Source organism: Dermacentor variabilis, chromosome 11, assembly GCF_050947875.1.
Source record: "Dermacentor variabilis isolate Ectoservices chromosome 11, ASM5094787v1, whole genome shotgun sequence".
Taxonomy (NCBI): Eukaryota; Metazoa; Arthropoda; class Arachnida; order Ixodida; family Ixodidae; genus Dermacentor; species Dermacentor variabilis.
Window position 1 is genome coordinate 104,688,080 of NC_134578.1, and position 26,719 is coordinate 104,714,798.

Below are 26,719 nucleotides of genomic sequence, written 5' to 3' on the forward strand. Positions count from 1 at the left end.
AGAGTTTAACTATGACAGGACGGCATCTTTTACTTATATATGGACAACCTAAACGATGGGCTCTTTCTATCGCTTTCGTGTCAAACTCTGAGTCAGTTCTACTCGAGAGTAAACTAATGACTCCCTCTTGGGCCGCTTCCCAGGTCGCATCTTTTGTTGGGCGTACTAAAAAGCACAAAGTTGTCTCCTACAATTCATTCAAATGGGACACCAACGCGCCGTTTGTTGGGGTGACACTGCTGATTACTTCACTAGTAATCTGCAATTCCCTTTCTATGTCCTCGGCCACCTTAGTCATAAATTCGACCAGCGCAAGTTGCTTCTCCATTTCGGATAATTTGTTGATTACAAGTTTTTGGTTAGCTTTGACCTCATCAAGTGCCTTTAATAAGTTGGACTGCACTACGGAAGACGAATTGCAGCGTGCACAAATTTTAGAAAGCACTGACACAATTTCTTTAAGGCGCATGTTATCAGAAACGGTACTGTGCTCAGCGTCATATGCTGGCCGACGAACTTTTCTGGGAGGCCCTGGATTCGCTTTAATATCACCGCAACTCAAAAGTAACGAAAAACTGGCGTCAGTGCACTCGCGAGACAAAACATACGCTTGTGTGCACGGAAGCAGTAGTAAAAGACGGCTACTTGTGTTGTTAGCAAATAAGGAAAAGTTTGACCAATTTGAATAACATGAAAGCAATGCTGGTAAGCCAATGCCACAGTTGCAGTGCTTCGACACCCACTAAGCCAGTCACGTTTGCAGTCGCCACTTAAATAGCTTCATAAGATTGATGTCCCAGAGGATGGCGATGTTGCGAATGGCCTGAGGGGTACCAATGTGTCGAAGAAGGCACTCGAATCCGCAGAAAAGCCGCCGCGGTCTTGTGAGGGCAAAAGTTGTGTGGCGATGGTGTTCACCGTCCGGCGGGAAAAGCCAACGAAAGGCAAGCAGATAAAGAAGACCTGCACATGAACGCGATGCTCGCAAGCCATTGCCACAATTGCCATGCTTCCATGCTCACACTACTAGTGACGTTTGCTGTCGCAGCTTAAATAGCTTGTTAAGACTGATGTCCCAGACGATGGTGATGTTGCGAATGTCTTGAGGGGCACCGATGTGTCGGAGGAGGCACTCTAATCCGCAGTAAAGATGCCGTTTTATGAGTGCTGGAGCTGCGTGGCGATGGGGTCCACCGGCTGGCCGGGACAGATAACAAAAGACCACACCAAGACCTGAACAACACAAAACGGATGCTCGCAAATCATTGCCACAGTTGCACTGCTTTCATGGCTACTGAACCTATCGCGTTAGCTGTGGCCGCTTAAATAGCTTGATAACATTGATGCCTTAGACAATGGTGATGTTGCGAATGGCTTGAAGAGTACCGATGTGTCGAAGAAGGCACTCGGATACACAGAAAAGCCGCGGCCTCGTGAGGGCTAAAGCTGCATGGAGATGGGGTCCACCGGCAGGCAGGGACAGACCACGAAAGTGAACCAGACCAAGAATAGATGAAACACATTAAAGCGAAGTTCGCAAGCCATTTCCACAGTTGCGCTGCTTCTACGCCCACGGAACCAGTGATGTTTGTTGTCGCCGCGCAAATACACTTGATAAGATTGATGTGCCAGACGATGGTGATATTGCGAATGGCTTGATGGGTACCGATGTATCGAAGAAGGCACTCGGGATTGCGGAAAAGGAGTGGTTTTGTGAGGCCTGAAGCTGCGTGGCGATGGGGTCAACCGGCTCGCAGGGACATATCAAGAAAGAAAACCCTACCAAGACCTGAACAATACGAAACCGATGCTCATAAGCCACGGCCACAGTTGCACAGCTTGCGCGCCCACTCAATTAGTGACGTTTGCTAACGCCGCCTAAATGCCTTGATAACATTGATGTACCAGACGATGGTGATGTTGCGAATGGCTTGAGAGGTACCGATGTGTCGAAAAAGGCGCTCGGATCCGCAGGAAAGCCGCGGTCCCATAAGGGCTGGAGCAGCGTGGCGATGGGTACCACCTGCTGGCAGGGACATATCGCAAAAGGCAACCACACCAAGAGCTGAACAATACGAAACCGATGCTCATAAGCCACTTCCACAGTTGTACCACTTCCATGCCCAGAGAACCAGTGACGCTTGCTGTCGCCACTTACATGGCTTGATAAGATTCATGTCCCAGACGATGGTGACATTGCGAATGGTTTGAGGGGTACGGATGGGTCGAAGAAGGCACTCGGATCCGCAGAAAAGTTGTGGTTTTATGAGGGCTGAAGCAGCGTGGCGATGGGGTCCACCGGCTGGCAGGGATAGACCCCGAAAGACAACCAGACCAAGAAGACCTGAACAACACGAAAGCGGTGCTCGCATGACACCGCCACAGTTACAGTAAAACTTTGATTTGGGCAGTTGTTTCATTGCTATTCAAAAGGCGCAGCGCGACTGGGATGGAGACAAAGAAACACAAACCACATCACAAGCGCCGACTAGCATCTGGTTTTATTTGCATCAGGATGTCCAAGCCCAGGCCGTCCAGCAGATCTCGGCGGCCCTCGAAAGGCAACGACCGAGCGAAACCGGAGGGAGGCTGCCACCCCAAAAGAGGGGCAGGCGCGGTCGACCAAAGGAAGTAGTGCGGCCGTGGCCGAAGTAGAGGCGCCACACGCCGCGAAGACGTCATGGCCGCGTCACGGTGACGCCTCCCTAACAGGGGAAGGCTAACCGTTCTTCAGGCATCCATAACAAAATTTCTTCACTCACTCACTCACTCACTCACTCACTCACTCACTCACTCACTCACTCACTCACTCACTCACTCACTCACTCACTCACTCACTCACTCACTCACTCACTCACTCACTCACTCACTCACTCACTCACTCACTCACTCACTCACTCACTCACTCACTCACTCACTCACTCACTCACTCACCGAAACCGGCCTATTTTTGCTCAAAAGGCTTGCCATGTAACACCGCAGTTAACATGATATGGTCGCACATGATCAACCCAAAACAATATACCGCAAACGTTTCAGAATACATTAATACAATACAGTAGGAACAAGATATGTTCATCTATCATAGTTTGCTATAGTCACGTATCTCAAGGCTTAGGGCTAAGGCGAAGTAACTATGCAGAAAAAATGATAATGAAAACAAAGAAGACGGCGCACAAAACTAGGTATCCACACGCTTGGTTTGAGAAGGCTTCGGTGACGAAAAAAAAGAACGAAGATAAGACGTTAAAAAGGGAGTGAAACATTTAACACCTAAAGAAAACCTTCAAGAAACTCGATCTCAGCGTCATAAATAGATATGGATGGCTTTCTGGCGTAGGTTTCCGGTGATATTTTAATAAATAAAGCTTCTACGATTTTTCTTGTTTTGAATTGATCATGTGTGACCATATCTGTGTTAACTGCGGTGTTACATGGCGAGGATTTTGTGCATAAATAGGCCGGTTTAGGTGCAATTAAAACCGGTATTAGCGCTTGTGATGTGGTTTGTGTTGCTTTGAATCCGTCCTCGTCGCGCTGCGCCTTTCAAATTTTCAATGTTGCACTGCTTTCACGACCTCTGCGATAGCATGCTAATTTGCTCAATTTTTACCTCGTGACTGGTAGCATGTTGAGATGCTTTGTATACAAAGCCCCACTTTCTATATGTGCTCACATTGCCCAGTCTCTTGCTTATATCCCTTAGCGCAACACAAACGCCGTGTCACGTTGTACCGCTTTCGGAATCAGCACAAGCCTAGCCATTGTAACGTTTCTGCACAGGAGCAAAACGCCACCCATGCGCAATGTCACGCGCATGATTGGTCAGCTTAAAAAAAACATGACGGCCCATCTAATCACGCTGCCCGAAATAGCCAGTTAGTATAAAAATGCTTCGTCCAATATTGATTTCCGCTTTGCGTGACTTCTGTGGCATTTTGAGTTGTCGTTCTAGCAATCAGCCTTTTTGGACACTATTAGTCGTAGTAATGGCTAAATAAATATAATCATCATAGGGAACATAATCGACATAATATACAAAATATTGGGGAGCTGCATGGCGCAAGTGTTACAATTTCCTCATTGGAATGCAGTGCTTGTGTGCATGCGGAGCAAGGAGAAGTATTACTCACCTCATTGTAGCATACGTGTAACACTCCAACATGCGCTCAGCTCCACTGTCGTAGGTTGCATAAAATGTTGACCGGAAACAGTAACACTCACTGTCGATCGATGCTTCATCAGAAATCTCCACGAGATCAAGTGTTTCATATCGCCGAACAAACTACACGACAAAAAAGGAATTTGATGAACACCAAAATAATATTACATGTTAAGTGAAACAACCAAGCAAGAAGCTGCGACACACGTTCTCAAGATTAGCTGGTGCACATTGTTTATCTGTGTTTTCCTTCACCCGAATAATATTATTATCAAATTGTAGTTCATTGCAAGATGCACGTGCACTATCCAAAATGAATCCTTAAGCTAAACTTTTACTTAATCATACTACGAGCCCACCGACCACATCGCTGTACTTTTTTGAATGTATGCGATCACCAGTGATTGCTGTGGATCGTACATCAAGACGCTTCTCCAATGCGGATGCGCATTAACCGCCTGATTAGAGTCTGTAACTGATGACATCGCTTGATGTTATTGCTGTGATATGAGTGTTGCTTGTCGGCTTGCGAACGGGAATGCGCATCGAAAGCACCAGTCGGGAAAACAACAATATCATCATGGAGCAGCCAATGAGCCTGATGCAGCAAAGATTACCACCACAGTACAGAGAATCCTAACGAACAATAAATAAAAAAACATGACAAAATCAACAGCCACTACAATAACGGCTTCCGTGTTGTCTGCAATGATGTTGACCCAATAACCGAAGCAGCCGCGGACCTTATGCAAATCTTTGACGAAGATCTAGCGAGCTGGGTGGATATATTTGTAAAATGAACTGTAAATACGAAAACAAGTTGCGCCCTCTCTAGTTGTTATTGGCGGGTGATGCTCGGGCACCGTTTGAAAACGGATAGTAAAGCCAAGCGAGATTCGACATATTTCGTTCCACGTTCCTCAATATCTGTTTAAACTCAGGATTTATTCGCCAACCTCCCAAATATGTGACATGTCGATCCTGGCTCCAGGATCGATAATTTAGTCTGGGTGCGTATAAATCAGGGCATAAAGCCGGTTGTGATGAATTGCAGGCTGACGCTTTCAAGACGGATCTCAAAAGCGGAACAGAGAAGATGCGCTGGCTTGCTCCAACGTCGACGTTCGGGAGGCCAGCAACTGTCAGAGGAACTCGGTTGACTGCCAGCGCACGAGGAGACCTCTAAACGACGTCTTCCGCCCCCGTCGCGCCGCAGACACACAGCAGTCTGCAAGAGCCCGCATTCATTCTCCTCCTCTCGAACAATTAATGAAGTGGCACTTTCACGTCAGCTTCCTGTAACGACAAACTGCGATAGCGTTGTGCCTGTACGAACGTTGAGTAGGGACACTTTCGCATGCCAAATGATGGTGGTGATGGTGGTGTTGCAGCAGCCCGGCATACATAGCCGGCAATGGCTCCGTCTGAGCCTCCTATGAGTGTCACTATGCGTGTGACTAAGTGTCTAAGAGCCCCGTGTATCGCATGAAGGCAAGCAGCAGTCGTGGCGCCCCTTTCCTGACTGCCGCAGGCCCTCCGGAGAAAAAATGACGATTTCAAAGGTCCTGTGCGAAAGACCATTCTTTTGTAGGCTGTCGACGATCACTTTACTTTCTCTGTCGAAGTGCTGGCACGTCAAAATGAAATGTTCGATGTCGCCGATATCACCACAGAAGGCGCAAGACGGGGAAGCGCATCGTCCAGTCTTGAATAACCAAGCGTACGTGGAGTCGATTCAGATGCGGTACAACAGCGTTGCTTCTTCCTGAGTAAGTCCATGGGTAACGCAGGCTTAGTGCGGAGTCTGTGGGATCACCCTCAAGTAAATGCGGATTGCATCCTTAGGGTTCTGAAAATCTTTGGCGCTCTTTTGGGACACATGCCAGTGCTAGGTGTGCAAGAGCGTCAGCGCATGCAAATGCTTTTTGTTCTTGTAATTGTTCTTTACGTGTTTGAATATAGTTCTGGGTGCCATGCATGTCGCCACTTTTTCCTTGCTGCCCTCGGAGGCGTATCATTGCCACCATTAAGGGTGCTCCATGAACCCATAGTAACCATACGTATTATGTCAGCTGATAGGTATCTCAAGTATACTGGCCTTTCTCAAGTGGAGCATGATTTCACCGGTGTCATTACTTTTCGTAAATACCTATGGGCTACCCTGTTCTAGGGGAACTCTGTATCACCGTATGCTCTGGCCTGTAGAGCACGAAATTTTGGCCGACAAAGTACCGCCATGGAGAAAGCCTCTGTACGATCTAATAAATCAAAAATACATTACGGCACAAAAAGTTTACATATAATACCGGCTGACACGTATTTTGAGGCACACAGCGTCTTAATGGCAAAGTGCGCGGTGCTAACCAAGTTCTTTGATTTTCATGATTTTCCCATATTTGGGTAATTCCACTTTCGAGTCAATTAGTATGTGCCGCTTCATATGTGGTAAGGAGTACGAGTTCATCCCTGACCGATCCTCCAGAACGGTAATTTGCTATTTTCAGAGAATGGGTATAAAAACCTTCAGCCTGTCGTAATATTCCGAGTTATTGCTTACCTACCGGCCAACTGAAATTCATGGCGAAGGTTGGGTTGCCTATGTCTCGGGGAACAAACAAATCGTATAATATTATATTAAGTCGATGAAGCAATGGAGAAGCAGGGACGTTAGGCAGTGCATAAGCCGGCTAGCTACCCCTATTATCAATATATATGTTGTACATCTGCGGTCCACGGTGAGGATGAGAGGGGGAAGTGTTGCCGGTACAGCCCCAATCTACGGTAGACACCACACAGCGATTTCCTAATAGATTTTCCTATAGTGCTGCTCAGGAAGCTCATGTATCGTGAGGCTATGGCACAGATGATGGTCACGTACAGGAGCAGAATACCGCGAAATTTTGGCACGCGCTACGGCTCGGTCGGTTGTCTCTTATGTTCCTACATCTGGCCACGCGGACAGTAACAACATATGAGACAACCAAACGAGCTGGAGTCCGAAGCCCTCGCGATGTCCTGCCTCGTACGCCTTCCAAAAACCTAAATGAAGTTTGGTTGGTAGGAAAGCTATTACAGCAAATGATTTCAGGCGATCTGTTTCGTGACTGTACTTTAATTTCGAGATAGAACGCCTTCATTTGAGCACTTGTTTGTAGGTTGTATGCGACGACATGTCCTGTTTAAGTTTTTCTTCTCTGTCTCTCCTTGTTTCTTTTGTCTTGGGGCATATACCACATTAACTTCTCTGTGATCGTCATTCTTTAGTGTCGTGCGTGCCGACTTATTCTTTACTTCCTTAATTGCTTCCTGTCTTCTTAAAATATTAAAGAATTTTTGTATGCATAAATGTTAGTAGTTTTTAGCGCAAGGAAACGCACGAAACGATCGCACGACATGACACGCGCTGTGCCCTGTGTGCCTTCTCTCGTGTCGTGCGTTTCCTTGCGCTAAAAACTATTACCATGCAATACCAACTAGCCCATCCGTCTGTTTTCTTATTGCATAAGTGCCCGTGTCCACCTTGAATCGTAATTCGTCCCCCTTATGTCACCACATGCGTTCCACCGACGAAGTCGACCTTATAACGAACGAAATTTGCAATGCGCCAATCGGACATTTATTGCGCAGCAGGCAAAAACGTAAAGTGGGAGCGGCATGCGCCTCGCAGCTGTAGCATGAACAGTGGGCCCCGCAGTTGTAACATATTGGAAAAATTGTTTTTACACTTGATTGTGCACGCTGCAAGTTGTAGAATCGGTTCCTGATTGACTTTGCTGATGACGCATGGATATTGCTTTAATGCTGCAACAAAGTAGGCATAATTGACGCAGGGCTGCCTCACCAGAATGAAATTGCACGCAGCGTGGATGTGCTCGACCTGCGTGCCAACAAATATCACAGAAACAAGCACCATGTATTGCAGCCCCAGTTAAGCGGCATATACATAAGCGAAAGGTATGCGACCTTTGATGAAGCCAGATGCTTAGCCATGCATAATATCACAAGTACTATCGTATAAGAAGCCCATGTCTAGGAATGCTAAAAATTGGGCACATATAGCCATATCTGGCAATAGCAGCCGCATAAACCGTTTACATACCATATATGACAGTCTGTCCATATATATGGACATATTAAACATGAGGGAAATGTGGCCACATAAGGCAAATATGGTCCCATATATGTCATATATGGACGTATCTGCGCAATTTTTAATATGTCCATATATGAATTTTTTTGTATATCAGTCTAGATATGACATTTTCGTAAGAGCAGCAGCAAGTGAAGGCATGGTTTCTGGCCATCGAAATAGCAAATATGTTTCATCGCGGATGGCGAAGGTGCAAGTAGCATTGTAATGACATAGCGACGACATGCCGCCATTCAGAAAATTTTAAACAAACTTAAAACCAAGTCCTACATTACCACGTTTTTGCTGCAGTGCAGTGGTTATCTGCAACTTCGTTTTTTAACTAATCACGGATCAGTGAATGGTGAAGTAGATTCCGGCTCAAATGCTTTCGACCAGCGCCACTTGGTAATATTGCGGTCGGTAGAGAAGTAGCGATTTATTTGCGCGAATGTTATAAAAATAATTTTGATATGACTGCTTTGATCTGCGCTAAAAGCACCTTCAACCGTGAATAGACACAACCTGCAACGGAAAGACGGTGACTTGAAAAGTGTTTAAGGGCCCCTTTAAGCCGTTGTTGCGTGACTAGAAAAGAACGGGACGGTCTGCAAATACATACATGGTCTGTGTATAGTGCAAAGCAACGAGTATTGGCAAACAGCTCATAATCTCAATCAGTATGAGGCTTAGATACGAAGAGTTGAAGGCCACAGCATCAGGTAGCCATTTTGGTAGCACTCAAGGAATTTAGGCTGAAGTGGTACTGTTTAAAGAAAGCGTCCTGCTTACCGTTAAAGTCTTGTTAAAAAGCGCATCAGCTGCTCGTTGTTTTCGCTCATGGTTTCTCTTTCGTAGTTTTTCCTGAGCTGTGGGTGTTTCACCTTTAAAAAAAATGCACAATTCGAACAATTAGGCAAAGTGCTTAAACGCGGTGTCTCATAGGAAAGGAAGTTAACAAGCACCCGAACTAAGTGGCAACTTGCTGTTGAACGACGGGCGCTCTCCTTAGCTCTATGGATGTGCTATTTCACACATATAGTAACGGTGTATAAAAATTCTTCCCCGCGAAAAGCTGCAGTGAAAAGGGCATTCAGATAGCGCATGCGTTGCGAGTAGCGTTTTGTATTCTGTAGTCCACGTGAGCCCCAACGAATAATCAGAAATATGCACATGCATAGTTAGCGGACGAACTCAGCCAATATTATTTCAGTCCGTCACCGATGGCTCTACTCACCATCATTGCTTGGATTTAAACATGAATAATATTTCGGGCATAAGAGGTCAAAATAAAATTTGCATTTCATAACTCGACGCAGAGCATGTGTCCCAGTACCGTCCTGTCGACCTCTACGAACATCGTGCGAATAGAATTGGCCAAAGCCCCACGTGCAGCCAGACCAACAGAACATCGTACTCTTCAAGTGAGATTCCTCGCATGCATCGCCACTCTTACTTTCACACGACAGAACAAGCGCAAGTTGAGGTCCTCATGGGAGGCGTGAAGTAGGAGCTGGTTCGAATAATATGCAATGCATCCGAGACCATAATATAATTTCTGTTCGAGGCGCCGACGATATTGAAGACACTATAAGTACCCACCGGGACAAGATGTCCCCCCAAAAGGTTGCCGAACGGGGAAGTTAGCGCACTATTCTTCTAAAAGGTGCGAGAGACCACCAGGGAAGTTGGTTTGCGAGGCGCTGCCGGAGATGTGGCCTGCGTCACTAGCCTCGTGTTCCCTTACTCACAAGCGTCCTTCCAAGGAAGTTACTGCTGTCCCCTAAAGCTCGTAAGTTGTAGCCCGAGCTGTCGCAGCATGATCAAGAAGTGGTGATCTACGTCAGCGTCACATGCCGTCGTGTTCCGCGACCGTACCAGGTCGCGCCAGCACCGAAATGCCATCGTCAGATGCCAATGCGAGCTGTTTACAAGCTGCACTGCACATGTTCTCAAGGAAGACGAACGTTTGGAGTCCGCCTGATTACCATCCGCTTTGCTATCACTGCGGAGAAGCGGGCCATGCCTATCACTGGTCTAATTCCCCCGACACAGGCGCTCTCTGCCAAGAAACCATGCATGCCTGCAACAGGGAGAGTGATCACGTGGCACCGTCGATTATTTAGCTTCACTTCAGTCGAAAACCAGGCGACCCTTCAGTTCAAGCTGTCACCAGATAGCTACTTTTCGCCGCAGTGCTCGCGGAAGACCAGCACAAGACGCTGCCGGTTCCTTAGCCCTCGTCAGATCACTTAAGCTGCCAATGAGTGGAGGTGCTTTTCTATTCGTCGAAATTTGGTAGGTCGCCCACCACCGTCGGTGACGAAACGCCGCCATTTATAGAGTGGACCTCCAAGCTGTAAATATGAAGTGGTAGCGAAGCTGCCATAGATGCCCATGCGTTCTGCAATGGCGGCTTGTGGAGACACAGCAGCGCCATTATGCATTTCGCGGGCAAGCTTCTCGGTGGAAAAAAATCAACGTTTGCCGTTCGAGACTGCTTGTGGCCAGTCGACAACTGCGCTAGCTCAGATCACATCATATATACAGAGCACACAACCGTATAAATGAAGCATAAGCAAGTGAGAATATTCGCCACAACATCGCATCACACTCTAACCTGAATAGACCCATCTGTATTTACAGCCCTCGTTCTATAACGGTACACATAGCACTGGTGAGCTTTGAGAATTTTGGATTAATTGTGAACTAAGTAGCACATGCAAGCGTCCTTGTTACCAACACACATAGGTTATTTCGGTGTAAAGATAAAATCAATTAGATAAAATCAAATTGCACTATTTCCCCAAGACGACGCTTTGATCATCACTAAGACAGCACGTGTGCCACTTGTAGCTTTCCCGTGGCACTGAACACATAGCTAAACCTTCATATTTAGTGAAAAGGTAGTTAAAAATAAAGTTAGTCATCAATTAATATGAGGCTAATACTATATGTATATTGCCATGACTTTTTATGGCTACGCATACGACAGTTTTGACGACATTGCAGTGTTAAATACAGCAATGCCCGCAATCTCGGCATATCTCAACACGCAGATTCACGAGCGAATTTCAGAAGGCCTGCTCTCTTTTGTGCTCGTAATTATACGTACATGGAACCACACAGCCTGTGACGTCCCATTTTCCTCTTCTAATGACGTTGTCTCTATTTTTCCAAACGTTTCCATTGGTGACATACTGGATGCATAATTTTTATCAGCTAGTATTTTGCCCCGCGAGATGTATTCGCACTTCAATCGTCCGACCATAATTGATGTACTATAGCTGCTCATTCGTTTGGAACCGCATTTCGGCGTCACCTTCGTGACCGTGTAAATTTGGAGCCTGAAAGCAAAAACGGTGTTAGTCAAAGACTGGACGACAAGAGATAACAGCAGCGGGACTTTGTGCCGCAGCCGTGATCCAACTGCGCGTTCTAGCTTCAATGCAAAACCGAAATCAGCTGCGCTCGACTTTCTTATTGACGGTCGCTAAGCTAACGCTCCAGTGGTTACTAGAACCGACTACTCCGTCATCTGTGGACCCTCCGCCGCTAAGGCGAGGAAAGCAAATACTGCATGGGAGGCCCCTCAGGTACGGACAACTGGAGGTCACCTGTTATCGCTGAATGGAATCTGAACTGCAAGGATTACCGTTCATAAGGTGACGCACCGTGCATTCCTAACCGTGCAGCATACTTCAAGGTACGCAATTTTGGGCAGGGACTTCCTGAGCCAACACGCCGCATACTTATAGTCACGGTTTATAGCTCTGTCTACGAATGACGCCATAGTTCGTTTGGATTGTAATCATCGTGGCTACCACCTTAGGGAATAGCAAGTGGAGACGATGTGAAAACAAGAAGCGTGACAGCGTGATAGGCGTGTTTTGCACCCAGCAATAAACTTATAACATTATTAACCCGGTGAAAGAGCGTCACCTCAAAGAAAGTCGCTGTTTCGCATTCAAGGCGATGCATCGGTCGTCATAGCAAATTATTATACATGTATAAGAGGTCAAGGTAGTAGTATTGTTAGTCGTATGAAGTTGTAAATATTCGCTTACGAACTGTTGTAAAAACCATGGTTTCGCGCGCGCACAGGCAAACACAAAAAAATGTCACTCGATGACTGCGAACACTTGCTGTAAAAAACGTTGATGTGAGGAAGAGTTGCAGCAGCAGCGAGCAAATTAAAAAAAATAAATTATGGGTTTTACGTGCCAAAACCACTTTCTGATTATGCGGCACGACGTTGTGGAGGACTCCGAAAATTTGGACCACCTGGGGTTCTTTACCGTGCACCTACATGTAAGGATACGGGTGTTTTCTTATTTCGCCTCCATAGAAATGCGGCCGCCGTGGCAGGGTTTCAATGCCGCGACCTCTCCTGAACAGCCCAACAACATAGCCACTGAGCAACCACGGCGGGCTAGCTAGCACACTGACCTTCCTGCTGTCTCTCACTTGTAGGCGAACAAAGTGTCGCGAATACAGTGCACACGAAACTTTCAGCCCTTGGCGCACCTATACTCTGTAGCCATAGCAGATCGGTTTCAAGATAGGACCCGCGCGACCACGCTCAGCCGCCGCCGGCGTAGAACGTGCTCCCCTCTTCTCGGTGCCTCGGGCGATGGAAGACGGCGTGCTTCCTCTCCAGCTTCCTCCCTTGCGCGCGTGAGATCGAGCCAACTATCATCGGCACCACCTCGCACGCTTTCACTCGCACCCCCAGTGTACGGCCAATGGCCATGGTGTTATTGCACGTGCAAGTTGTACAGAACATCACGGCGACAACGACGTTGAAAATGCAACTGAAGTGTCCATATTATTTCTATCGCAACAAAAGGGAAACGATGCGCGCATGGTGATATGGTGCCCTGACGTCATGGTGGCCGCTATGTTTGAGTACTAGCTCTATGAGAAGCTGCGTCCGTGGTGTCCCGTGAAGACTGTCTGTAACGCTGGATCGTAATGTCACTTGCGTAGCTTGAGCCGGCAGGAAGATCAAGAGGGCTCAACGCCTCGCGCCAGTATCGTTGCTTCCGTCGGGCAAACACGCGACCGAGGACCTGGAAGGGAACGTTAAGTGTGATCGGCACTTGCCGCGCGACCGTGAATCGAGCGTTGCAAAGGGGATCGCTAACTAGACTTGGATGGAAAACAAATGTAATGACAATAAAATTAAGGCAGGAATATCAATAGCTCGAGAAGCAGATGACCATATCGTACACGGAAGAAATTTGCGGAATACTTTTGCGCTTTGTGATTCAACCCCAGCTGACCGGACGGTCCAAATCCCGATACCAAGAAGAAGAAGAAGTATTTTAATGATTGGAAAATGTAGAGAGGTCGGCCGGATAATGGAGCATCTGGCCTGCTACTCTACGTAAGGGAAGGGGAAGAGGGGAAGAAAAAGGGTCACAATGGGGGATGATAATGGGAGGAACGAGGTGAATGACACATTACACAACTGGTATCACAGGCGTGAGTCCAGGCCCGTGTCACCTAGGAAACGTGAAAGTGCACGCATTGTCTCTGTCGTCTGCCAACTCTGTGGCCACGCGCCTAGCAAGAGGTCCTCCGACAGTGGTCCATTGTGTAAATGTCTCAATGTATCTGCTAATGTTAGTCTTTCTCGCGCATATTCAGGGCACACCACAAGCACATGTTCTATAGTCTCTACAGCGCCACACACTGAACAGTCCGGGGAGTCTGTCCGTCCAATAATGTGCAAATATTTGCGCGTGAAGGCGACGCCTAAGCGCAGTCTGTGTATCAGGCATGTATGAGGGCGTGGAATTCCACGCAGAATGGGAAATTTCATATCGGGATCCAGGCTTTTAAGGCGGACGTGACGAGCGTCTGGCTGGGCCCAGTATCTTCTCGTCGCACTTCTCATTAATTCCGACAGGAGGCATGTGATGTCCGGTCTGGAGAATGGCACGACAGTTCGCAGACCATTGCTGAGGGCGCGCCTTGCTGCAGCATCGGCCATCTCATTACCGTTGAGCCCACAGTGTCCCGGGATCCATTGGAACATTATGCGGTGGTGTTTTTCTTGAGCGTATGAAAGTAGCTCGGTGATCTGCAGGGCCAGAACCTGATATGCGGTGTGGCGCAGGAAGCATCCCAAAATTTGCAGCGCGGGTTTTGAGTCCGTGAAAATGCACCACTCTTGAGGTCTTTCCCCGCAAATGTGGCGAATCGCTTCCCGAATAGCCACAAGCTCTGCAGCGGTTGATGTTGAATTCTGGTCTAGTATGAAAGCTCGAGTCATCTGTTGGGCTGGTATCACCACAGCTGCTGTCGATGCCTTAGATGACGCGGAGCCGTCTGTGTAAACATGAACATATGTCTGGTATTCTGACCAGATGTACGCGAGAGCAAGTTGTTGTAGTCCACTGACGGGAATCAATGATTTCTTTAGTATGCCGGGGACACGTACGCATACGGAAGGTTGAGCCATCACCCATGGTGGTTTGACGGGGTGATATGGAAGGGCATAGCCTGATGTTATGTGGGGTAGATGGCAGCGGAGTGCACTTGTGAAACTGCTGTCCGGTCACTCATGTAGAACCGACATCAATGGATGGCAATGGTGTCGTGTCAGTAAGCGTAAATACACACGAAGTGGTTCGTGGGACAGGTATATCGGTAATGGTCATACGTGGGCTTCCTCAATTGTGCCTTTGTTGGAGGCACGCCATGGCAACCCGAGGCATATTTTGAGTGCCTGCGCTTGGACGCTCTCTAATGTCCGTAAGCAGGAAATGCTCAAGTTTGAGAGTATCGGAAGGCTGTATCGAATGTAGCCTACGAAAAGAGAGTGATAAAGTCTTAGTAGTGAGCCTTCCATGGGGCCCCATTTCATGCCTGTTGCGAAGCGAAGAACATGGCAAAACAGATTAAGTTTTTGCTTCAACATATTAGCATGCCTCGTCCATGACAAACCGCGGTCGACGATAATGCCCAAGAATCTGTGGTGAGAGACATAAGGTATTATGACACCGTTAATGGAGATCGGGTAGCGGCAGACGGATTTGCGCGTGAATGCAACCACAGCACATTTTTCGGCAGCTAAGCGCAAACCCTGACGCCGTATGTATCGTGAAGTAGATGACACAGCCCGTTGTAATTTCGCACGTAGTTGTGGGCGTGTTGTACCAGAAGCCCAGATGCAGATGTCATCTGCATATGCACTGATGTGGATGTGAGGTGGAAGCTCGCTCACCAGGCCAATCAGTGCCACATTAAATAATGTTGGGCTGAGAACTCCTCCCTGAGGAACTCCACGGCATACCTGATGACGGTTAGTGTCTCCATCAGGCGTGGACATATAAACGAAACGGCCGCTGAGGTAGCTCACAATCCACAGGTAAAGCCGGCCGCCAATACCCAAGTCATCTAGGGCATCGAGAATGGCTTCATGAAGGATGTTGTCGTAGGCTCCTTTGATATCTAAGAAAACAGCGGCGACGAGTCGGCGTTGACGTTTTTCATGTTCCACTGTAGTAACGAGGTCAATGACGCTGTCAATTGAAGAACGACCCCGCCGAAAACCGGTCATCATGTTCGGATAAAGATCATTTCTTTCCAGAAACCATTCGAGCCTCGCCAGGACCATTCGTTCCATAACTTTGCCAACACAGCTGGCTAATGCAACTGGGCGGTATGAGGTAAGCTCATAAGGAGTCTTTCCAGGCTTCAAGAGAGCAACCAGGCGGCTGATCTTCCACTGCTGCGGAACAATACCGGAGACCCATGTGTCGTTGTAATAATTGAGCAGGGCAGTGCGACCAGCCCTGCCAAGGTGAGACAGAGACGAGTACGAGATCCCGTCAGGGCCAGGAGCAGATGAGTGCCGACACGAAGCAAGAGCAGCCTCTAATTCGGGCATCGTAAAGAGCAAATCGTAGTGGTCACTTGAGGAAGGTGGCGCAAAAACTTCGAATTGGATTGAGGCTGGTTGAGTTGTGCCCACAATCATTTTGCAGAAATCGTCCGCTACCTCTACATTATTGCGGCGTCGGTAAAGGGCCAGAGCACTGAAAGGGCACCTTTCTTGTGGGGGAAAACGTAGGCTCCTGACTACATGCCAAATACGCGACAGCGGCTTGCGAGGATCCAGTGATGAGCAGAACTTTCTCCAGCGCTTCCTTCCTAATTTCTCGAGATGGCGCTTTATTTGTCGTTGAGCTCGGCGACAAAGGGCGAGATCGTAAGTGGATTTCGTCCTTCTATATTTCCTTTCAGCACGCCGTCGGACTGCGCGCAACCTCTCGAATTCCACGTCGATAGGAGACCCCGGTGAAGGTGCACATATGGTCCGCGTGGCCTCACTGAGGGCGGACGTGATCAAGTCTTCTATTTGCGGTGGTGACTCGAGATTCGCACAGGAATTCTCCACGAATGTCTTAAAAGTGGGCCAGTCAGTGCACCGCACATGAGACGAAGTGGTAGGTGCGAACCACTTGACGCAGATATACGTTGGTATGTGATCACTGCCATGTGTTTCCACATCACTGAACCAGCTAATAGAAGACTGTAGTCGTGAGGAAACAAACGTCAAGTCCAAGCAGCTACTATAGGACGTGCCACGCAGAAACGTAGGAGAGCCATTGTTAATATTGACGAAATCCTGTGAGTGCATAAAGTCGGACAAGGCTTTGCCTCGGTTATTCATTACTGTACTTCCCCATTGGGGGTGATGAGCATTGAAGTCGCCCACAATAATATGGGGAGCTGTGCAACTCTGAATTGCTGAGGACAGGTACGAGAAATCAATGTGATCTCTGGGTGGAATATAGCCGCCGAGTATCGAGAAGACCCGCCCTTTAAGCGTTAACGTCAAGCAAATGTAGTGGTTCGTGTTATGGTGCTGGAGGACAAGGCGGTAGTGTGGAATATCTCGGCGTATGCACACTAATACCTTGCTGGTTTCATCAGCTTCTCGAGACCACAGCAATACATATCCAGAAAGGCGGAAAGCAGAAGGCATGTTAGGCTCACATATAACAATCACGGGGAAGCGGTATTTCTGGACGCGCTGTCGGAAGTCACTTAGGCGACCACGCAGGCCTCGGGCATTCCACTGCATCACTACACTGCGACGTATGTGCATCGACACAGAGGATGGGTTGTGTGGTAGCGCCATAATGAATCACTGCAGTGCCGCCAAGAGCGGCTCAATTGCATCCAAAAACTGAACAACAACCCTTGCTGTTGGCGTATTGAGGCCTGAAAGCAGCGTGCGCATGGAATGTAAAAGTTGTTTCAGAAGAACGTTCACCTGCTGGCCTTCCGGCTTGTCCTTATTGTCCGCTGGACCGGCACGGAATGATGGACGCGTTGGTTCGACGACTTTGGATGACAGAGCAGGCCATTCCACATCAGAAGAGGTGGATAATGTACCCGCATCTTTCTGAACCACCGTGGTAATATGGGGCGCTGCAGCAGGCGGCGTCTTATCATTCTGCGGCTCAATACGTTGAGGCAACGGAGCTGAGAGTTGCTGTGACGGCGGCTGAGACAGACTAGTGACGTGAGACTCTGGGCGTCGGTGTCGGGAACGACATTTGCGGCGACGAATAGACGCGGCCGCTTCTTGGTGACTTGAGTTGTCTTTTACCATCTTCTTCAGGATAAGCCTCTCGTTCTTCATCCTAGGACAGTCTTTAGCCGTCGCCTCATGAGCGCCGAAGCAGTTGGTGCACTTGACTGTCTCCGTCTTGCAAGTGTCATGCTGGTGTGATCCGCCGCATCGACGGCAGGATATTTCGTTTCTGCAAACAGCACTCACATGGCCAATCCTGTTGCCTTTGTGGCATTGAACAGGCTTCGGAACATACAGACGGACAGGATGCCGCACATAGCCCACCTTGACATGGGACGGGATAGAGTCGGCTTCAAAAACTACTTTAACACACTGTGATCGGCCGAAACGATGAATGTCGACTATATTGGCCGTAGGTTTGATGAGTGTCCGCAGGTCGCTGTCCGTTATTTCAGGGTCTACGTCTGTAATAACTCCAGCGGAAGTCCGTTTTCCGTGAGACAGATAGGGGCGGACCGGCATACCGCCTAACACTCCAATTTCTTTCAGTTTGTCCACGGACGCCCGAGATTTCACATCTACCGTAAGGACAGTCTTCCAAGCGTTGATTCTGACCTCTTGGACTTGTCCCGGAATCAGCTGGTCGAAGAATTGGGACAGCCGCTGTCTGTTGATGGTATTCAAATTAGCCGTCTCCGTTGTGGCTACGAAAGCCACAGAGAACCCGTCAGGTGCGTCAACATTCTCTGCAGGCAACTCCCTCGCTGCTGGTGTCCGGCGTAACGCGCCAAGTTTGTCAACAGTCTTTGTAGTCGACTCACCAGCTGTTGATGTCCGGCGCAACTTCCTTTTCAGGCGGCGCGATTCAACAGGCGTGAAGCTGCTACTGTCGGAATCCATCTCAGTCACCGTGGAGTCATCTGCCGAATCTGGAAGCTCCACGTCGGTGACGGCCGTAGCACAGAGGACCAACCGGCCGAGCAGCAGCTGGGTCAACTGCGTCGACGGGAAGCTGCACGGGACGTGTGCCCGCCATCCCGAAGGACGACGCGATCACTGTGTACAGACAATATTAAAAAGCTACAGAAAAGTGGAACAGCCGAAAACACAGATGCTCTCTACCGTCACTTCCCCGATACCAACATTCCACAGAAACCAATTATGCCATCAACTATGACCATCGACGAGGCCGATGGTCAATTATGACCATCGGCCTCGTAGACCCTGGCGGTCCGAGCACGGGCTGCTTTGATGCAACCGCGAGATTACGATGCATGCACCGGGGAGGAGTGCTTGGCCCAGCGGGATGCAGTTCCGTCGCTGCAGGACACCGCTGGTCAGCGTAGTTGCCTTCGTAACCAGGGAACTGCTGCCGTGACTAAGTCTGGGCAGTAGCCGCAGCGACCTCATGAGTGGTGGCGGAAGACGAAGAATGCACTAGCCACGAATATATCTCGCTGGCCTCTATTTCGAAGCCCGGCCTTCCCACATGTCTCGTTGAAGAGTACCTATGGGACTGTGTTTTTCGATTAGTTATTGTCGCCTGGACAAAGTCACTAAGAGGGACGTACACACCTTTCCACATCTCCCTCAAGAAGTAACGCGATCGACGATGCTTAGTATTTTTATTGATGGAGTTCAAAACTGAACATTGGTTACGCTGAAGTCGACCAGGGCGACCGCTAAAGGAACACCTTAATCGATTCGGACGGCTTCTTCAAATTCAAGGTTTTGGCATTCGGGTTCTCAGCGCCTTCAATGTTCGTGCACGTTATAGTCATGGCTTTAGTGAACGTGAAGTGGCAGGCCTGTGCATCTACTAGAATGACGTGGTTGTATTTGCTGCAAGCTTATAAGATCACAGCAGGCGTTTGGAAACAGTACTCAAGGCAATAAAGTCATCCGTATTCTCCTTTAAGACAAGAAACTGCTATTCTCGATAACTGAAGGTCTTCACACTCTGAGATACGCTTGCTTAGGCTGCAGTGGTCGCACCCAAGACCATCTTTAGGAAGCACGGCTTTTGGGATACGGTGATTAGTGACGAAGGTCCTCACTCCGCCGGCAAAGTGTTTTACGATTTCTAGCCTGCGACCATTAGTCCACCCTTTCCTACTGTAATGACAAATCATGGAGAATAGTTCTCACGATCAAGGACTTGCTGCGGGAATCACAATACCCGTTCTTTGAGGGCATATCGAAAATACTCATGGAATCATGAGCTTAAGTCTTGCCCAACTTTTTATGAAGTTGTTCGCTCTTTTCGAACCTGTATTCCTATTCGCACGACAAAATTATCTCTAGTTTGGTAGAAGTTAAACACTTCGAAAACCGTGGCAAGGCTCAAAGGCACGGCCAAGTGTAGGATTTTAGCAGAGAACACGTTGTTCATGACTGCGTGCCCTCGAAGAAGGGGGAACGTGAGGAGTTCAAGACACATGAAAAAATACCAATGTTCTCAGTACAGCTCAAAAATTACACTACAATGCCGTGCTGACGCCCGTGGAAGGCTTTGTTAGGAATCGCTAACGCTTGATTCTATGCAGCAGTTAGTGGACGCCAACGTTCAGGCCTACTCGCACCCAACAGTATAATTCCCCCCTCCCCAAATCGCAGAGTCGTCACAAGCTAGTGATGACCGTAGTGGATCGTCAGTATATCTTGCGGCTGCTAGGTTCCTGAAAAGCCTATACGATGGTTTTGGGCGTATTCACAGCGTTTCAGAACCTCGACTTTTCATACGTAGTTTGACTATGGCTTTCGGTTTCTTTAGTTACTTGGTCTTCCCCGGGTGTCTTCCCTCAGTTTCTAGTTTCATTTAACAGACTTACTTGGTCTACTCTGAGGTATTTAAAAGAAAACGCAGTCAAAAGTGGGAATGTAGAGGGCGCTAAGCACATATATGTTACTGGCTGAATGGTGGCACTCTTGTTACGTATACACATTTGACTGGGAATAGCATTTGCTTATCTGTTCATCGATTGCTTTTACATTGGCCCTGCGGGAATTACTGTATAAGTGTTCTTTACAGAAATACACACTAACATTTCGCAATAATGCTCAACGAGAGCAGCAATAAAACAATTTAGAAAACGGACGCAGGCGAAAGAGCAAACAAGAACGTACGATAAATTCAAAAGCCGGCAAGAATAATGCACATTCGAAATTGCATGCACAAGGATCTAAACACAAGCAAAAAAAAAAATAAAGCACGAGGAAACGAAACTGAAGCTGTGAGCCTTTAGCACCCGAACTCTGTCGAGTGAGGCTAGCTTAGCAAGACTCTTTGAGGAACTATCAAACATTGGGATATCATCGGCCTTAGTGACATTAGAAGAACTGGAGAGGCTTATGCAGCACGGACTAACAGCCATGTCCTCTACTATAGAAGTCTCTCAGATAAGAATCACTACAGGGTAGGATTCCTAATTCATTCATTCCATTACATAAGGAAATTGGGGGCAGCATTGGCGAATTCTACAGATTTAGTGAAAGGACCCCAGCACTAGTCGTTATCAAACTTAACAAGAGGTATACATTACAGGAAGTATAAGCCTACGCTCCAACATCCACTCGCGATGATAATGAAGTAGATAAGCTTTATGAAGATGTTGAATCAGCAATGACAAAAGTGCAAACTCAGTCTACCGTGCAGTAACGGGCGACTTAAATGCAAAGTGTGGGAAAAGCAGGCTGGTGAACAAGCAATCGGCAATTACGGCGTCCATTCTAGGAACGCTAGAGGAGATATGCTGGTAGAAGTCGCAAAAAGGAATAAGCTTGCAATAATGAACACTTCTTTCAGGAAGTATAGCAACAGAAAGTGGACCTGGGAAAGCCCTAATGGTGAAACAAGAAACGAAATTGAATTCATACTTTCTGCCGATCTGAGCATAGTGCGGGATGTAGATGTGTTCGGTAGGGTTAAGTGCAGTGATCATAGATTAGTGAGGGCTATAGGATTCACGTCAATTTGAAAAGAGAAAGAGTAGAACTTGTCAAGAAGAAACAGGCCGACCTAGATGCAGTAAGGGTCTCTAAGCCAGCCCTTTCTCTCGTTTTGGCCCATCCTTTCCATCAAACTGGGGCATTAATCTGGACTTCCGTGCATGCGGGCCTTGCCGGAAACGAGTCGGCTCATGCCAGTGTCCGAGGATCTACAATCCGGGCTGAGGCATCAGATGTGCCGGGCCTCGCCACGGAGGAGGCGCTATTTACGTCGCGGGATCGACTTATTACCTACCACGACATGTGCACACACTACCGATTAGGCCGTTTAACCTTTCCGCCACTTATGGGCAAATCCCGCGTAGGTGTGAAGTTCTCTGGCGACAGCTGCAGACTCGCACCTTTCCGTCCCCTTACCTCCTCCACCACATTCATCCCGCCATTTACCTTTCTCCCTCTTGTAAATTCTGTGTCTCTTCCAAAACAGACTTAAACCACATCATGTCGGGGTGCCCTAAGCACCCCCTTCCCCTTTCCTCAAGCAATTAATTTCTAGTGAGGAGCAGTGGGAGGCTGCCTTGCGCAGCTCGAGGCCCGATCTTCAGGAGGCCATCCTGTAGTGGGCTGAGAGGATAAAGGAGGCCTAGTTCAAGTAGTTCCTCCCCCCACCCTCTATTCTATTGCCCCCTTCCCTTTAAAGAGGGATAAATAAAGTTTTCATCATCATCCTGCTTTCCCGAATGCAGGTATCGGCGACAGTATCGGTAAGCCATGTTTCAGTATCACTATCGATGCTGAACATGAGTCAATGATGGTTGAAAGCGGTACTGTTTTAGAAAGGACACTTGTTATGTTAAGTATAAAGAAAAGGAATGTGGCCTTGGGCGTCATTATTCCTCAATATTGGTCCAGTGCATTGATGGTTAGTGTTATTACATGACACTTGTCATTCTGTAGCTTGTTTAGACACTCGCTTCGCGCGTTTCTGATCGCTATCGCCCATATAAACGTCATTATTAACAAACAACTTGTTGAACACGAGTAGCACACGATCAACTTCTTTTGTATTGTTTTGGAAAATAGCAGAAGATTGCGGCGTTTATTCGCACTGTTTCAGAGTAGTCACGGGAAATGCCAAATGGTTTATCTTTCAGTTTGTAACCATATTCAAGTAGTGCTTCAATTTCTTTGTCATTAGAAAACTTTGAAATACTCGGTCGCTTTTTATCGTTGGATAAACGACGTAATCTGTGCGCTCTTGCTATGGAGGGCACTTTCATAGAAGGAAGGTTCTCGCAAAATTCCTGTAACAGGCACTCAGAAGTTTCCCAACTCTCATTCTGTTCAGAGACAAAGCCCGTAAAATGATGAATTGCACCTGCGGGAGCTTTTTTCTAAATCGTCGACCTTATCTTCTATTTTGGAGATGCTCACTTCGTGGGTTGGAGGGGAGTTGGCTTTAGCCTCCCCTGACAAAAGCCCTGAATTTATCTTTCTCTCGAAATCATAGAGTTTTGATTCTGCATTTTAGAAAAGCGTTCTTCGGAGTTAAGTGCGATTTTCTCAGAAGCATTGGACAGAATTTTAGCTTCAAGTTCAGAAACACATCGACTTGCTTGGTCTAGGTCACTTTTTATGCTGACATGGATTCGTAGTACCTTATTGACAGATACTAAGATGCTTATAGTATTAGAATCTAGTCTCTGAACTGTGCTGAATAGAAAACCAAGTTTTTCTTCTTGTAGTTTACTCATGGGACCTAGGTTTGTCTCTACGTCGCCCCCAAGCAGTAAAAGGCGCCATAGATGCAAGACACAATCACGAAAACACTTCATTGAATGGAGTGGCCATGACACCACTAATTAGAACACATCCTTGTAACGAAAAAAAAAGCTCCATTTAGGCTCACCTGAAGAAGCATGAAAAGTGAGCGTGGCACCACAGCTGCGGTGTCTTGGCCCGAAGTGCTGTAGAAATGGGTGTTCGTTAGTTCTGTGCTTGTCGTAGATTAGGTTCCATGTTGCCAGCCGAGTAACGCAGCCGTAGCCAGAACTGGTAGTTGATCTGGAGACGGACTTGACGATTGACTGCGCATCCAACGTAAACGTTTCAGCTAAGTGTCTTCATTAAGTCCGGTATTTACGGATGGATAACCCAGGCGCTGCGGTGCGACGGCCGACGGTGAACCGAGCATCGCCAACAACACCTGCACAAGCAGTAAGCGTGGCATCCCAGCTGCGGTGTCGTGGCCATCGTCGTCGGGTTCCTGCAATCAACCGACTTGAACGGCGGAACCTGGGCTGTTTCTTGCACCACCGTGTTGTAAGCGAAGATTATGTACGGCGGGACGGCATTCCAGGTCACGCGTTCGACGTCGACGTACATTGCGAGCGTGTCAGCGAGGGTCATATTCAGGCTTTTCGTAAGAACATTTGTTTGCGAATGGTAGGCCGTTGTCCTCCTCTGGATTGTCTGGTGTATTACAGAATGGCTTGGGTGAGCTTCGCTGTAAAGGCCATCCCTCTGTCGGTGATGAAGACTTCTGGGGCGCCATGTTTCAGCAGGATGTTCTCGACGCAGAATTTCGCCACCTCGGCTGCGCTACCTTTCGGCAGAGCTTTCATTGCAGCGAAGCGGATGAGGTAGTCCATCGCCACGACGATCCACTTATTTATGGATGTTGACGTTGGAAAAGGTCCCAACTAGTCCATTCCGATCTGCTGAGAGGGTCGGCAAGGAGGCTCAATTGACTGTAATAATCCGGCTGGCCTTGTTGGTGGTGTCTTGCATTGCTGGCAGTCTCGGCATGGCTTCACGTAACGGGTGACGTCGGCGGTAAGGCGCCTTTAGTAATACTTTTCCTTTATCCTCGATAGCGTCCGCGAGAATCTGAGGTGGCTAGTGGTCGTATCGTCATAAAGAGCGTGCAGTACTTCTGGACGTAGTATTGAGGGAACAACAAGAAGGCAGTTGGCGCGAACTGGTGAGAAGTTGTTTACGAGTAGGTTGGTTTTAAGCGAGAACAAAGACAATCCTCGCTTAAATGCCCTAGAGACAATGTCGGTGTTCCCTTACAAATACTCGACGAGGCTTTTTAGCTCCGGGTCTGCTCCTTGCTGTCCAGCGAAGTCTTCTGCGCTTATTATTCCAAAGAAGGCGTCGTCATCTTCGTCATCTTGCGGCGGTGGGTCAGTAAGGGCGCGTCATAGGCGATCGGGATCAGAGTGCTTTCGTCCGGACTTGTAGATTACAGTGATGTCACATTCTTGCAGTCTGGGGCTCCCCGTGCCAGCCGTCCTGAGGGGTCTTTTAAATTCACTAGCCAACACAACACGTGAAGGTCGCTGATAACATTGAATGGCCTGTCATTTAGGTAAGGACGGCATCTTGCTGTAGCGCAAATGATGGCGAGTCGGTCCTTTTAGCCGTAAAATAATTGCCTTCCGCTTGTGACAGCGACCGGCTAGCGTAAGCTATCGCGCGTTCAAGTCCGTCTTTTCTCCGGTCTAGGACGACACCGAGGCTTAGGCTACTGGCGTCAGTATGGATTTCGGTATCAGCGTTCTCGTCGACATGCGGAAGTACCGGTGACGACTGCACTCATCGTTTGAGTTCTACAAATGCATTGGCCTGCGGCGTCTCCCACTTGAACTCGACATCACATTGAGGTAGACGTGTGAGCGTCTCAGCGACGCGTGAAAAGTCCTTGACAAAGCGCCTGTAGTAGGCACACCGGCAAAGGAATCTAAGGGTCGGGGCGGACTCCAGATTTGCTGATGACGGGGCCTAGGAACAGAAGCTCATCTTAGGCGAAGCGGCACTTTTCCGGCTTAAGATTGAGCCCTGATGACCTGATGGTATCTGATACTGTCGCAAGCGACCTAAGGTGATCATCGAATCTTCTGGAGAACAAGACAACGTCATCCAAGTAAACAAGACATGTCTGCCACATCAATCCTGCTAAAACCGTGTCCATTACGCGCTGGAACGTTGCAGGCGCCGAGCACAGTCCAAATCGCATAACCTTGAACTCATAACTGCCATCTGGCGTGATGAAGGCGGTCTTTTCGCGATCTCTCTGGTCGACTTCTATTAGCCAGTAGCCAGACATGAGGTCCATCGACGAGACGTATTTAGCGTTGCAGAGCCAATCCAATGCATCATCTATCCGTGGGAGGGGTATACGTCCTTCTTCGTGATCTTGCTCAGTCGACGATAATCGACGCAGAAGCGTAGGGTTCCGCCCTTCTTGACCAAGACTACACGAGATGCCCGCGGGCTTTTCGACGGCTAGATGATGTCGCGTAGCAGCTCGTCGACTTCTTGACTTATAGCGTCACGTTGTCACGTTGAAACTCTAAGGGCTCTGGCAGGATGGTCGAGCGCACTGTTCGGTTATTATATGATACTTTGCAACTGGTATTTGTCGAAAGCCGATGACCTCGAAAAGCAGTCTTTGTATCGTCGGAGAAGACTTCTGAGCTGTGTTACTGAATTTGGTTTATGGCGAAGTCCGGTTCCAGAACTATGGTCGTCGGGGTAGATGTGACTGAATCCGAGAGGGTAAACGCATTGCTGCTTTCCACAATATTCTCGATGTATGTGATGGTCATGCCCTTGTTGATGTGCTTGAATTCCTGACTGAGGCTTGCCAGCATAGTTATCGTTTTCCCTCCGTGCAGTCGAGCCATCTCTCTTGCAACGCAAATTTCATGGTCGAGCAGCAGACCTTCGTCGCCCTTGATGATGCCTTCTACATCTGCGGGTGTTTCGCTGCCGACGGAAATGACAATGCGGCAGCGAGGCTGGATGCTGAATTGGTCCTCAAGTACCCTCAAGGCACGCTGACTGCAAAGCCCCTCCGTCAGTATCTCTTGGTCTGTGGACAGCGTTATCGACTTCAACCTCAGGTCGACGATGGCGC

General features: G+C 48.2%; 1 protein-coding gene across 1 annotated transcript in view; it reads right to left on the bottom strand.

The window, feature by feature from the left end:
- LOC142564949 (uncharacterized) overlaps positions 1-4,276 on the bottom strand; it is a 71,615-nt gene extending 67,339 nt beyond the window's left edge. The window contains exon 1 of the mRNA XM_075676165.1: positions 4,134-4,276. Coding sequence (XP_075532280.1) covers positions 4,134-4,165 — 32 coding nt within the window. The 5' untranslated portion in view covers positions 4,166-4,276. The remainder of the gene's footprint in view (positions 1-4,133) is intronic.
- Between the last annotated feature and the right edge of the window lie 22,443 nt (positions 4,277-26,719).